General features: G+C 39.7%; 1 protein-coding gene across 2 annotated transcripts; it reads right to left on the reverse strand.

Annotated features, from left to right (window-relative positions):
- Positions 1–1846: 1846 nt before the first annotated feature.
- wdr45b (WD repeat domain 45B) lies at positions 1847–15099 on the reverse strand. Of its 2 annotated transcripts, XM_080456250.1 has the most exons (11): positions 14942–15099; positions 12230–12304; positions 11715–11744; positions 11010–11111; positions 10716–10803; positions 8839–8933; positions 7259–7449; positions 7058–7143; positions 6233–6334; positions 5600–5721; positions 1847–4536 (listed from the first exon to the last, which is right to left on the reverse strand). In XM_080456250.1, the coding sequence occupies exons 1-11, from the start codon at positions 15006–15008 to the stop codon at positions 4430–4432; spliced, it is 1065 nt and encodes a 354-aa protein (XP_080312376.1). In that variant the 5' UTR covers positions 15009–15099; the 3' UTR covers positions 1847–4429. The 2 variants fall into 2 exon arrangements, with proteins under 2 accessions (XP_080312376.1, XP_080312377.1); XM_080456251.1 differs by lacking the exon at positions 11715–11744.
- Positions 15100–15389: the final 290 nt, after the last annotated feature.

Below are 15389 nucleotides of genomic sequence, written 5' to 3' on the forward strand. Positions count from 1 at the left end.
AGCATGTTTTGAACACTAACATCCAGAAACTACACTTAAAGAAACGGACCCTGACGGGTGCATTTGGTTCCATTTGCACACTCAGAGTTAAATTAACATAGATGTTACAATATAAATTGGGGTCCAAGTGATAGAAATGCCTTTAAATGGGGGTCCGTACTCCGTAGCCTAATGCATGTCAAACTGGAGGTCCTTGAAATTAAGATGGTTGAGAATCACTGCTAGAGCGAGCCGTAAAGTGTCAATTTGGGGGTCCTTGACATGAAAAAGTTTGAGAACCACTGTATTACGTTCATTGAAAACAGCAGACTGGGATAAATTCACTGCGGGTTGATCGATACGGAAACTGTGTGTGTGTGTGTGTGTGTGTGTGTGTGTGTGTGTGTGTGTGTGTGTGGGGGGGGGGGGGGGGGGGGGGTGGGTGTATGTGTGTGACGTACATACAACGTTACGTCCATCCGCCGTGCATACGCCAATCATACGCCGTCCGAGTCGGACCTCACTAGTTGCAAAAACACATCAAAAAAGACGTCCATACAACGTTACGCCCATACGCCGTGCATACGCCGTCCATACGACGTCCGAGTCGGACCTCACTCAGTCAGTTTTTCGTGTTTTAGAGGTTTGACTTGGACGTCGTATGGACGTCGTATGAACGTCCGCGCGGCGTAACGTTGTATCCACAGTGTATAAGAGAGTAACGTCACGCTTTGATCTCGCCGCAAAGCGGGCCTCTGGCTATAGTTCCAAACATTGGAACTATCTCATTGACAGAGACAGAGCACTTCCGCATACTATTCTTACGATGGCAGTCCACGCTGTCCAAACTATATTTTATCGACGAAAAAAGTAGTCCGCGGTTGTTAGGGAGTATGATGTAAGATGATTAGCGAGGTGCGCCACTGAGGCCGCCACTGAAGATTGGTATTCAGGCCGTATTAGAATGTGACGTCCTAACTGCACTGCCACTTACATGTTAACTGCAGAGGCCAATGAGGTATCTAGGTTTCTAAATCTATGGTCATAACTCTCTTTATGGGTCTGGTTGTATCTTTTCCCTGTTGGTGGCTTTTTTGGTGGTTTAGAGGTTTGACTTGGACGTCGCATGGACGTCTTTTTGTAACATTGAATTAGTTTTAGATGGCTTTCCCAACCTGTAGCCTATAACTCATGAACACCAGTGATATTGTAAATAAATAGCTTATCTTTGCTATAATCAATAGTTACTAAAATGTCCCCTGTAGGTATCAATTGCAGTGATGGAAGAAGTACTAAGTAAAATACTGCATTGCAGTCATCAAAATATTCTTTACGTATCAAAGTAAAAGTACTCACATTTTTTGCGTTGTGAGCTTGTAGATCGGCTATTTTCAAACAGCCAAAGTATAAAATAGGACGTAGGCTAAGTGGTTAATGCATGTCTTGCAATAATAATCTAACTCTATAAAGTAACTAAAGCTGTCAAATAATTGTAGTGGAGTAAAAGTACAGTATTTGCCTCTGAGATGTAGTGGAGTAGAAGTAAAGGTATTGAAATTTGTAAAGTAAAGTAAAGTAAAGTAAAAAATACCTCGAAATTGTACTGTACTTGAGTAAATGTACTTAGTTACTTTCCTCAGGGATGTAGTGGAGTAGAAGTAAAGTATTGAAAATTGGAAATACTCAAAATTGTACTGAAGTACAGTAATTGAGTAAATGTACTTACGTTACTTTCCACCTCTTCTCAATTGCCACCCTGAGGGCTAATGATCTAACCTTTTATCCTTCAAAAACTGTTGAAGATTTATTCAGTACAAATGATCAAGGCGATGGTGCATTTATAAGTGTACATACAATTGTAAAAGCAGACATTACATTTTTATTGAAATTTAAATGTAGGATTTTACAATCATTTTGAATTTGTCACAGAAACGTTTTGTGCAGCATCTTTACAGTAGTCAATGACCGCCAAGCACTGTCTATGAACATTGTGTAATATTATCATGTAGTGTGAGTTAACACTTGCAAATGTACAATCTAAAGCAGAAAGCAACAAATAAATTGCATTCCCAGAGCTGCTTACCGACCGTACAACCTTTGACAAAATGAAATGCTGGTACATTACGTAGAAAGTTCAGCTTAAGCACGACTAAAAAGAGATGAATATGTAATTGTTGTACAGACATGGTTCATTGGACTGGGTCTACTGACCAACCTTTCTCTGACCACTGGCTTGCATGAAGCCCTTCAGATTCCCCGATTTCACTAGCTCAATCTGTTAACCACTTAAACCCCCATATGGTTGAGCGGAGTCCCTCAGGGCTCTATATTAGTGTTTTTTTCTGTTATTATGGGGAAAACTTTCGCTAAATATAGCGAAAGCCTTCCCCACAATAAGGATGCTGGGGTTTAAGTGGTTAATGGCTGTGTGGGTTATTTAGAAGCAAACCAGCAGAAGTAGGACAAATAACGTATGCTCACTTATCTCAGTATCAAGAGTTTAAAAAAATTAAATAAATAAAAGTGACATAATTGAGTGGACAGCTACACTGGCCAACAAAACAACGTATCAAAAAGGGAACAATCAAGTCACACGCAGATATGATCTTTGATTTAATCAATCTATCTAGACCAATTACCTGTTCAATTAACACAGTGAATGAACACAGTGAATGATTGATAAGGTATTATTTGCAATGTTACCAAGGTTTGTTTTCTGGTATCGATAAGTTTTGCTCCCGATGGGACAAACTGAAAGAATGGTTGTTTTTGGTTTGTGGGCTTTCCCCATTTAGAAAGCGCTCATTCTTAAGATCCCCAAAACAAAACAAAAAAAAGTGATCAATTAAAGTGTATATTGCACATAATTATATATGGAAAACAGCTGACAAAAACGAAATGTTTTTTTTTTCCTGTTAATATTCTGTACAGTTTTAAGCAGTTACATGTTCAGTCTGGCGCGTTTGTGTTTATACAGTAAATATAAGAAAAATGTAATAATACTGGGATGGGATTTCACAAAGCAGAACCACCGAGTCATTGGACTCAGGTGAACAATCTTGAGTGAACTCATATTTTGAGTCAAAGGTGTAACTCGGTCAAGGAAACACCATCAGAATAGAAGGAAAAGGGGCCATTTCAGGCGGTTCACGGTCAGTTAATTCTTATGGCCCATTTATTATCCAGTTAAGAACGGATGCCTGTGTACCTACGCGTTCAGAGAGCAAGCAGCATTGCTCACATATTTTCGCTTGGTACTACAGTCTACTCTAAACAGGTGTTCAACCATTTTATCCGCTAGAGGGCAGGATAGGGCAACAACGATCACGTACGGACCTCCATTTGGCTGTGTCCAAAATCACTCCCTACACACAATATAGGAGACTATATAGTGATTATGCCATTTTGTATGGGTGTCCAAATGTATAGTGATAATGATATGTTACTTAGTGGACTCATCTTATCCCACAATGCATGACGAAAAGTAGGATACAACCGATCGTCACTATTGCAAACCCTGTTTCTTAAATTCGCTGATGGGTTCACTATAGTCCCCTACATAAAACTACCTATATAGTTTGGGAGTAGGAAGTAGTGAATGAGTGAGAGATTTCAGACACTGCCTGTCGGTCTTGCAGGGATCACTACTGCCCCCACGGTTTCTTTCGGTGTAGCACCTTATGGATGCATACATTTAGCATTCGTAAGCTTTCAGACAACGTACAGAGAAAGATGGAATTAAGTGCAGCATACGAACGGAGAGGCTCCGTCCGTTACCATATCTGTATTTAACGTCGAGTATAAATGGGCCTTAATGCTGCATTGCCAACCGCTGATGTTGCACATTTGTATATATACACACACACACACACACACACACACACACACACACACACGTATATGGCAATATATGTACACACACATACATCCAGTCTCAGCTCAGAGGCACTCCCTATAGTTAGGTTAGGTGGTGTTAGTTGACAAAAATCTTTTTTTTAATATCCATCTACCTATTAGAATCTACAATGCGATTAAAAAATAGCCATAATAATCCATTGCAAATTCCACGGAAGACATATTCAAAAACAAAAAAAGCAATACTTTGTCCTTTCAAAAAATAAGTTTCCCTCTTCTCCCTCTAGTGTTTTATTTGGGAGGTTTAAAGTCAGTGTTTGTGTCCCCGTGTCCTTTCCCAGGCGTCCCAGAGGCAACGTATCACATCAGTGAAAATCACCAGTTTTTGTTGCTGCTTGCATTCGTCCTTGCGGTGAACATTTCCCCACAGCTGTGCTTCTCCTGTCTTCAGTTTTTCATCCCCAATCTGATGCTCTTTTACAGAGTCCATTGAGATCAGGAGGGATAGGGCACACAACCTCTCCTCCCTCCAAAATAACAAAAAAAAAACATGAGTCAAGGCTGAGTATAGCAAGTCTGCAGAGGGGTCAAAGGGTCATATCTTCTCGTCCGTCATCTCCAGGAACTGGGCGTAAACGTCTCTGGAACACTCCCCTTTCTGGTTGAACAGGAACTTGTAGTAGCTGCCGTCAGCACAAATGGCTGAGAAGGAAGAGATAAAGAGAAGGAATTAAGTTAGACGAGGCAAGAGTGTAAGAGTGGAGACTAAAGCACTTACACTAACAGACCAGACATATGACAAATCAGTTTACGATTTCGATTCCTCCACGGTGCCTCCGGCTTGGCCGGGCGCTCCAACAAACACAATTGGCTGTGTTCGTGCGTGGAATCCCAACAGGGGAGAGTGTTCCGTCTCTGCACTAGCGACTACTACAGACCAACAATAGGGGTTGGCACTTGGCAGTCACCGAGATTATACACAATGGAGATAGGGGATTTGGGGGAATTGTCATGGCAACTAAATTGGGGAGAAAAACAAAATCAGTTTAAGACCACAACACTGCATAGAGGAGAGTATAATGCACATTTTGTATCTACAGTAAGTAGACTGTAATGAATGATTACCTTTGCATCCACACTATACTTTGACCCCGTAATTTAATCATGTACGGCCGCACAGTATATACTAGATGTTCAGGCTGCCATGTGGCTTAGTCTATTTGAAATATTTTAGTCTATTTTATGAGTGTATTTGAAATACAAATACTCTGAACGTGCACACATTGGGGGGCAGCGGTGGCCTTAAGGTTAGAGGAGGTTGTGGGGGAGGGGGGGGGTTCCCAGTTTGATCCCCCGGACCGGCAGGAAACATCTGGGTGACCACCACTCACCCCTCCCTTAAGACTGTTGGAGTGAACTTGAGCAAGGCACTGAACCCCTAGCTGCTCAGTGGCCAACAGTATAAGACTGTAGTTGTACTGGGCAGCTCCCGGTTTTAATGTGTGCGAGAGTGTGTCTGCGTAATTGTGCAGGGCTTTGCTGAAAAAGAGCATTTGTGCTAAGCATACCTACAATGGGTTAAAGAAAAAAAACACACACTTAGTCGACCCCGTCAACAAAGCTCATACTGTATGACAAAAGGACATTTTCAACTGAAAGGTGTGGAAGTGCCTTTTCCGTTGAAAATCTGTCAATTTGGTTCAGCGACATATTTAGCCATGAGAGTCATACGGTTAGACATCACCTTGTCCCAACGTGGACCTACCTATGACAGAATTGGGCTCTGTTCCAAAGGCACACACACAGGGGGAGCCTGAAGGGACCTGGAATTTGGAGAAGCTCCACTTGGAGCTGAAGTATTTGGGAAGAAAACTGGCCGATGCCAAGCTGAAACAGAAAAAGCAATTACAACCCACCAGGTTAGGGTTTTTTGCAGCCATTCATCATGTAAGGGATAATGTACAGCGAAACAGCGTACAGTTGGTCATTGCAAAATAAACCCAAAAAGGTGACACAGGACCGATGCAGTGCCGCTTAATACATGCCTACTACATACTACTACTAAATAAATAAATAAAATGTATAAGCTTACAAGCTTCAATAGCAACGTAAACCGAGGCAGAAAGAATACTCAGGTTTATCCAACATGATTTGTCAGTTAATAAAAATAAAAGATGATCAGAAATACAGAAAATAGACGATTTACAAGCTCACGACAGATTGTGAGCTTGTAGATAGACTATTTTTGCATGACACCTTTGTGCATCATAAATATAAATATATGAAAATATGCTTCTCTGTAATTTGATTAATAAAAAAAGTTGTCTGTAAAATAATTGCTAAGAAAATAATCAATAGTTGCAGCCCTAAATGATATGAATGAACGTGAAGGACCAACCTTGACTGTTTATTCCTTTTGGGGTCCTCCGCTGCAAAAATGTGCACTGTGCCATGGTCACTGGACACACAAATGAGGGATGCATCCTGGTTGAAGTTAATGCTGTGTAAAACAAAGCAGAAGGAAAATAATGACATCAGTCATTACACACATCAGACAGAGTAGTATGGGTGGGTTGTCGGGTCCAGGATTCACAAAACAAAATAGAAGATAAAAAAACACCTGACAAACATTTCTTCAAACCCTGGGGTGGTCAAATTTCAAGTCAGAATTCTATATTCTGAAGTCAAGATAAACATACAGTTGCCTACCCAAACATCTTGAATTAACAAGTGAACCTGACTAACATGAGATGAAAGATAGCAGCCATAACATAACATTATTATTAAACAATGAATGCATTTCCTTTATTATTACACAGTGAAAAATGATTTGAATGAACCTAACTGATCAGGATAAGGTTTGTGTGCTGGAAAAAGAGGTGGGGTGGCTTCGTGAACAGAATCTGTCCTGATACTGGGAACCACTTCAGTATTGGAACTGACAGCGGTGTGGTGGCTGCAGAACCAAAATGAAGGGCTCATGCAGGACTCTAGGTGGCGGTGAGTGGGCAGAGAAGATCTAGATTCAGGAACATTCTCCTCTTCTGAATCATGTCGGTGTATCAGTTTGAGTAAGTCTGTCTTTTTTTCTCCCTCTTGTTTTAGAAGTCCAAATATTGTCAATTATCGTCATCTAAACATGCAATGAGTGAATCGCTACTTCCAGTTTTTCCATTTCAGATCACAGAAGCAACAGATAAAGATGATTGTGTTCAATGCTCACCAATAAATGTTAGCCGTCTGTGAACCTCGTCTCAACTCCTGGATTAGCTGACCCGCGGAAGTGTCAAAAATTCTTATCAGAGTACCCTATGGAAAGACAACATAAATAAGCCACATCTCAGCGACCAATGAGGGAAAGAACACAATAGCCTAAAACATAGAGAATCATGTGTTTGTGCTGAATAGTCCAGGTGTGGCGTACTTTCTCTGATGCAGTAGCTATCCTTGTACCCTGCAGATTTAGTGCGATACAGCACAGCACCCCCTCATGGGCAGGGATGTCAACAGGGGGCTTTTCTGTGTTGGCTAAGTCCACAATCTGCACATGCCCAGAGTGGGTCCCAGGGAACGCCAGCAGAGAGTTGTTGCTATTGGGACACAGTACACACAGACCTGAGGAAAGGAGATGGAGGCAAATTTAGATGACATTGGAGGGGGTTGAAGGGTATCGCGCTTTGATTTAGAAATCAACACTATTTTAGTTTTTCCAATGATGGCATTGTTGTTGTGCAGTGAACCGTCAATGCATCAGTTTACTATTGCACTAACTACATTGCTATGTTTGTTGCATGTCTAATTAGTATCTAATAGAGGCCTGTACTACGAAGCAAGTTCAACATACCCACAATATGTTCTCGTTATCTGGCTTTACTAACCTTAAAAACCACAATCATGCTAAGCGGCCTCACATAGGTGGTTATCAACTTGGTAAGTCAACCCAGGATTTCCCAATCTAGCCATGAGCACGTTCACATAAAAGGGTTCACGGCATATGACCAATCACAAACATGGACAAAACTACTAGCAGTGGCAGCAGAGAGGCATATTTCACAAAATGAACAGCAAGCTATAATATTAGACATATACACACAATTCAAACACATAATAATCCAAGCTCAAAGCGACACAGCTCAAGCTGCCAAATGTAGGACGGTGAATGCTTAAGTCAATAGGCTTGTAATGTCACTGCAAATAAGAAATGATAAAAAAAGAAAGATCCACAAACCAGGATTGTTATTTAACACACGTTCACGTTAACAAAGGCTCTTCCTCAGACTTATTATAATATCACTGGCCCATCATTTAGCACATGAGTAGATCTGACTGACTACAATTACATTTGTGTATTCCATTAAATTAATGTGTTCTTATACATATTCTTATGAGAATTGTAGCCTTATTCCTTCAGCTGCAAATCCTGGCTAACAGACTTGGGAGCAAATAATACATAAATATAAACATAATTCAAAGTGGTTAAGTAGGCTTACCTTCATGTCTTATAAGTACAATAACTACAAGGTTTTAACGCTTTAGCAGTCTCTATTGTGTGATATAGGTATACACAAGCATAATGAAATGGTTTCGTTATTGCTGGCAGCCAACAGCTCATGGTTCAAGAAGCTGACACAGATATCCCACTCTCTCAGATGAAAATCTATACATCTCATAAAAAGATCATCAGGAAAAGGAAAAGCTAAAGGGTTTTGCTGGTCTATGAAGTATGAACATTCTCTCTAAGAGACCCACACACAATCTGCGCACCAAGCTCATGAATGGTGACGCCATTTTCCAAGAGAACTAGTAGGCAGTGCTTTTATACATGGTTATCCGTTATCTCCGGAGCAGGTTAGGTATGAGTTACCATGGTGATGTACCCCCGGTAAGCATTGAACGACCAGTCAACTCGTAAGCTGAATTTACCTCGCTAACCCCAAATCCTGCTTCGCATTACAGGCCTCAGGTTGTTCCGATATTGGGAGATGGACAGCAGAATGGACTGACCTTTGGGGTTATAGCAGGTCTCGAACACATGCAGCTGATGGGGGTTGTGGGTGAAGGTAAAGACTTTTATCATTGAGTCTAGGACCACCACAATCCTGAGCACAAAGAAGCAGCAGCACAAACAGCATTTCAGACAAACAGAAAATGTGTAAAGCAGAATGCACAAGTGAACTTTATTTTGGGTCGGATCTAAAAAACAAAACAATCGGTTATATCACCCAATGACAACCAGAAGGGACTTTAGAGCAGTGGTTTTCAAACGTCTTGTGCCCAAGGCGCACCATTGGGCAAGTCAAAATCTCAAGGGACACCTGTATTCATAGCAGAAATATGTCCAAAATAGGGACGCCAGGTTGAAAGTGTTGGGAAACTACTGATAGTAAATTCAAAGATAATTAATAACTTTTTTGAGTAGTTGTATAAATATTGCAGTAATCGTGTGAGGTTGTCACAAAATCCCAAGGCACACCTGGACTTGTTTCACAGAACACCATTTGGGAACCACTGCTTTAGAGGATCAATTATGAGTAAATTGATGTGGCCTGTTTTTTTTAATATATATTATACAATAGAGCATCGCAGTTCCCGCCCCTTCCGGGTTCCACCGCAAAATACTCAATGCATTTTTCCCATTGACATTTCCAAAAATATTTATATCAATTAATTTAAGCCTAGAATCAAGCCAATAAAACATGACCATCATCATGACCATAAAACGTTTGATTCTGTGATTATAATTTTTTTGAAAACGGCAAAACAAAGGGTATTTATTAAATATAGTATATCATATAATTAAATATAAAATAAAATCAAAACCAGGAAAAACCAGGAAGTGGGCGGGAACTGCGATGCTCTATATGGACACATTTTAAGGACAACACCATCGGTACAACAATGGACAGGAACTCTTGATCTCTACGGATCTCACTTTCAAAATCTAATTGAATAGGATGTTTGAGTCTTTCAGCCAGGCTACAACAAACTTGCAAATGGAATGCAAGCAATGACACATTTTGTTCATCGATTACATCACAGGAGTCTTGCGTCAGTGGGTGTGAGAATTGTTACTGCTCACAAATATTGGTCACATTTATTTAGGTCTTTAAAGGTAGGGTAAGTGATTTTTTTTTGGCTAAAACAAAAAGTATTTTGTTAAAAGGTTAAAATACTATATTCTGATAGTAATCATTGCTATAGAGTGTTTTTTCAGTAACAGATGTCTCCCTGTCTCTCCAGCTCTTTAATAAACAGAAAATACATTTTTCGGTAGGTGTCAAAATCTCAGCCAATCAGGAATTTTTAAGCTTAATTTGTATAGTGTTCCAGTTCCAATTTTGTCTGCTCATTTCTTAGTGTCATCACTTCCAATTTCACTTGTCTAATCTGTATCCTGATTGAGTTCTCTGTCCTGGTTGGATAAAATTGGAAATGAAACTGAAACTGAAACGAAAATGCATTTTCTGTTTAATAAAGAGCTGGAGAGACATGGAGACTCCTAATACTGAACAAACACTCTATAGCAATGAGTACCATCAGAATATAGAGCTATTTAACAATTATTTTAACCAACGCAAATCACTTACCCTACCTTTAAGTAGTCGACTTGGGTACATGTTATTTCCCATTGTAGAGTGAAAGTAACATCCAGTTGCAATAAACTATTACGGCATTATGGCCTGGTAATGTCTCAGTACTACTACACCATTAGAATTATTTATATTAAGTGGCTGCAGACTCAAAGCAGACCTTTGTCAGAACAGATCTCTGAAGAGGTTTGTGTCATTCTCTCCCTCTGTTGCATAATGCAACACTCGAAGGACAAGCAGCACAATTATGGGGAATCGTTACAAATTATTAAGTAGGAGTGGGAGTTGTACCTGTCACGCCGAAGCTTCACCGCTTTAACTTCTGTTGAGAATTCAATCTCAATAACAGTCTTCTTCTTCAGGTCATCCCAGATCATCACTAGAATGACCAAAACCAGAGACTTTCAGATAGTCATGAAGCCATAATAATTTCACAACAAAGTTTCATAAAATGTAACTATTGCTCATGAAAGTGCCTGAATCAGCATTAAACTGCATGAAGAGCTGCAATGGGGAAGAAAGAAAGAAAGGGGAGGAAACAGCTCAAATTAACTAAAGTAAACCTAGTAGTTGCAAGTAACATACCTTTGTTGGGAGGATACTTGGGCTTTTTTCCTCCTCCAACAAGTGCTAGATAGTTACACCTAAATAGCATCTCCACATGGCCAACGCCACCCTCCAGAAACTCTGAAAGACAAAGAAAATGTTTCATTGCCCATTACATTGCCAATAACACTGACCTGTGACAACTAAGCGAGCCCATTACAATCCAGGAAGCAACACGACCAAAAAGGAGATCAAACTGAAACAATTAGCCTCTCTCATGGTTGGAATTGACTGTAAACATGTGCCAACTTTTAAATCACATTTATCAGAACGCTTATGATCATTTGATTGGAGGCCTGAGGGTTTTAAATTTCAAATTATCTGACTCTGCAGCCCAGACCACAATGACAACCCCTAAACATTCCACACAATGAAACAAGCCTCTTGATGTAAAGCGTGCACACAAGACCAAGGGAAAAGAATCAGTTCATGCTGTAAAAAGTTTGCCACCAGAACGTCTGCATGTGAGTCAGCACTAAAAGCCAGGGCTGAGTCCGACTACTACCGTAGTAAAACTCCTGGCCTCACAGTCGTTAATTCCCATAAGTACATCGTACAAGTTACTTTGGATCTGGTCATGTGCTGAGTCACACGTGCAGACATCTTTTGGGGAATTATTAACTTCCTTTATAGACTTTCAAATAACATCTAGATCAATTCTCATCGAGCACAGGAAGGAAGTACCTTGTGTCTTGCTGTCGAGTTGCTGTGTTCCTGTATGCATCAGAATTGCCTGGTTTACTATTGTTCTACATCCATACAACAGACACTTCAGAAAATACTCTAAACTTAACTGTCTGTTCAGTTGCTGAAAAGGGCTGCCAACAGCTACAATGTTGAACGTTACAAATTATAGTGATGGAATCCCAAGGCTGAAAGAGCAAGCTTTCAATGCTGGCATGGCATCCAACACATACTATAGGTACTCAAACAAAAATGTTTCAAGACATTGAATTTTACTTAACCACCACCATGGCGTCCCTAATCTGTGCATGTCACTAATATAGGTGGAAAAATTCCAAGAATTTCAAAGAAATGTCAAAAGAGCAGAAGATCTACAAGGTCAAACAACGCACTGCAGCATCATGATACGTTGTGAGTTTGTAGACTGGCTATTTTCTCTATTATTTTGTACAATTTACAGATATAGTGCTTAATTAAGTGGTTAAATGTTTACTGACAAATCTTGTGCTCTTTACCTTGTTTCTCCTTCTCTTTAAGAGGGTCTGTGTTGTACACACGAAATCCAGTCTCCATTCCACAGGCAAAGCACCCTGGGAGAACAAAACCAAATCACATTGGTAATTAACTTTAAACATTTTCACATGTAAACGAACACAAACGTAATAACAAGAACAAACAAACAGAGACTAATCATTTTGCCTGCATCTTATGAATTATGTCAGAGCACCATAATGCTTCAAGAGGTCATGTGAGGTCAGACATTTCACTGTCACCTATTTTTAAAGTGGATGTTTTATTGTTTATAGTCATTCCTAAAAAGAGACTACTGACACTGAAGTAAACATTTACCTTCACATATGGGGTACACACAGTTACTGAATACAAATAGATTAAATTTTTTGTGTAATTAGTAACATAATCCCTGATTACAAAACATGTAATCTAATAGGAACATTTCTGTATTACTACAAAATCGAACATTGCAAATGTTGCACCTTATAGTAAAACAAAATGAATGGACGGTCACGGCAGTCTCACAAATTTGAGTTCCACAAACTCATTTTCCTCTTTAAACATAGCAAAACATTTTCAATGCAAATACAAGACATTTAATATCCAATAGCATTGCCAGGATAAACAATAGAACCCATTGACTGTGTAATCTGTTCTGTGGGCCTTACGGGGCAGAGAAACCTTGCATGTCAGCTTCAATTTACAATTAAAATGTAGGCATTGAAAAGATGCACTTTTCAATGATATGCTAGCATAGCATTGTTCAAGAAAATGCATGCACATGCACAATACATTTCAAGAGTGAAAAGGTCTTTGTCAGGTCCCTTTTAAGACCATTTCAGGTCAAAACATTGTGCAATAAAATCCACTTGTTTGGGAGCATTTCATAGCATGGTTTGTTTACCCCATAACCAATGACCCATCAACATCTCCACCAGCAGTGACCCCTGAGCCTACCATCACCTTTGTCTTTCACATGATCGGCCTAGGTGAGGAGCTGGAGAGGCTCCTTCACAGAGACTAGGCTATGTTTTAGTATCTGCCAGCCTATCTAGTAGAAAGGGGGCAAGGGGCCAGCTGAGATGTGGAATGACATTGGGACAGCAGGCGTGTCTGCATTGAGAAAGAAGACCCAGACTTCCCTGCTGAGCTCTCGGGGTGGGGGTTTTGAACTTGAACATTTCCATATTATAAAGACATAATAAAAATATGTAATCAAGCTTCCTTGACAACGTAACTATAGTCTAATTACACCTTTTTACGAATGTTAATTGGACTCCGCTGATAATAGTTACTTATTTTTTCATAATCTGATGGCAGAGGAACAGAGGCAGGCTAATTCTGATTCACATCAGGTCAGTTACTAACCCAACATACTGCCACAAAGAAATACAAAGTGGCAAGACATCGATCAAATTAAACTAGGATAACTAGCAATCAGCACATTTATAGTATAACACTAAAATGATCAAACTATAATTGTTTGACAAACTTTTGTTTGACTAACTAACTTCCATAAAAAAAAAATGTTCACGTGACCCCCGGCCGCACACACACACTTCATTACATACTAGTTCTGCTAAAAGAGAGCCAATGTCAGCTTGTAAGTTTCCATCATACACTTACAGTGTGAACATTGTTTGCATAATGTAAGATCAGTCATCACCAAACAGAAGGTGGCAATCCTGGCTACTATCGTAGCTACGTAGTTAACGTCCAGTGGAGTAAGTAACTAAGTACATTACTCAAGTACTGTACTTAAGAAGAAAAAAATAGGTACTTTTCCAATTTTCAGTACTTTTACTTCTACTCCACTACATCTCAGAGGCAAATATTGTACTTTTTACTCCAATACAATTATTTGAAAACGTTAGTTACTTTGTAGATTTGGATTATTATTACAAAACGAAAACATAAAGTAAGCACTTCAGCCCTACATACATTTCGGCCATTTGAAAATAGCAGATCTACAAGCTCACAATGCATCGCATATCGTGTAGATTTTTTGAAAACTTGTGAAATGGGACATTCTGCAGAATAAGTACATTTTGATACCAATACTTTTGTACTTTTTACTCAAGTATTTTTTTCCCGGACTTTTACATAGAATACTTCTACATTGACATGATACTTTTAAGTTAAATTTAAAAAAATCAGTCATTTTCCACCACTGCCAAACAGAAGGTGGCAATCCTGGCTAGCTATTGTAGCTAACGTCACACAGAATTGACTTAACACTAAACTAGCTTCAGTTTAGTTAACTGACCACACTGGTTCAGGACAGTTTTGATGTTTGCTAGTATGTTTATATTTGACATTTTACACAGTACTGTGTGTGCGTGTGTTTAACGTTAGGCTGAAAACAACAAAAGAGATCACGCTATAACTGTTGAATTGTTTACCGTCGCACAGACAAGGATATAGCAGCTCAGCTGTCATGATGTTGGCCAGCTAAATAAGATTAGCGTGCAGGCTAAATGCGTTAATGACATAAACATAATGTTTTGGACTTCTCCGCTGTTTATACGGTCTGTATCTTGGGCCAGCTAACTAGCTAAGTAGCTAACTAGCCTTGGTTGAACCTAGGGCTCATGACATCAACCATATAAACGTCGAGTTAGCATCGTTAGCTTAGCTTCCACGACGCTTAGCAGCCAATCCCATTTATTTAGGAGGATATATAAATGGACAACCACCCTTAACTTCTTACTCACCGTGGTCCTGGTTAAATCCGGCATACAGGAGCCCGTTCCCATGCGGGTTGGACGGTAGTAAATTCATTATATGTGACTGTAAACGGAAATTCCCCCAAAAATGGTATAATATAGCGTTACCAAAAAATGAACTAGCCGGTGTTGTCAACCATTCCTCCACTGTGGGTCAATGCCAGTGTTGCCAGATTTTGGGAGAGAAATAAGCAACCATGTCTAGGAAAACAATCCCAAAAGAAGCATGAGCACCTAAATATGCGTCGCCATCGCCCGTCGGCTATAAGAAACCAGTGGTGGAAAGTACTGTACTTAAGTACAATTTTGAGGTGTTTTGACTTACAGGGGTATTCCCAATTGTATGTACTTTGTCTTCTACTCCACTACATCTCACAGGAAAATATTATACTTTTACTCCATTACAATTATTTGAAAACTTTAGTTACTAGTTACT

The sequence above is a fragment of the Gymnoscopelus braueri genome (assembly GCF_963280865.1).
Source record: "Gymnoscopelus braueri genome assembly, chromosome: 17".
Lineage (NCBI taxonomy): Eukaryota > Metazoa > Chordata > Actinopteri > Myctophiformes > Myctophidae > Gymnoscopelus > Gymnoscopelus braueri.

Coding starts and splice junctions, on each gene's coding strand:
- wdr45b (XM_080456250.1), bottom strand. CDS start 15,008: ATGAATTTACTACCGTCCAACCCGCATGGGAACGGGCTCCTGTATGCC. Junction 11,112..11,714: donor ACTCGACAGCAAGACACAAG/GTACTTCCTTCC, acceptor TTTGTCTTTCAG/AGTTTCTGGAGGGTGGCGTT. Junction 7,450..8,838: donor GACCTGCTATAACCCCAAAG/GTCAGTCCATTC, acceptor TCCTTTCCTCAG/GTCTGTGTGTACTGTGTCCC.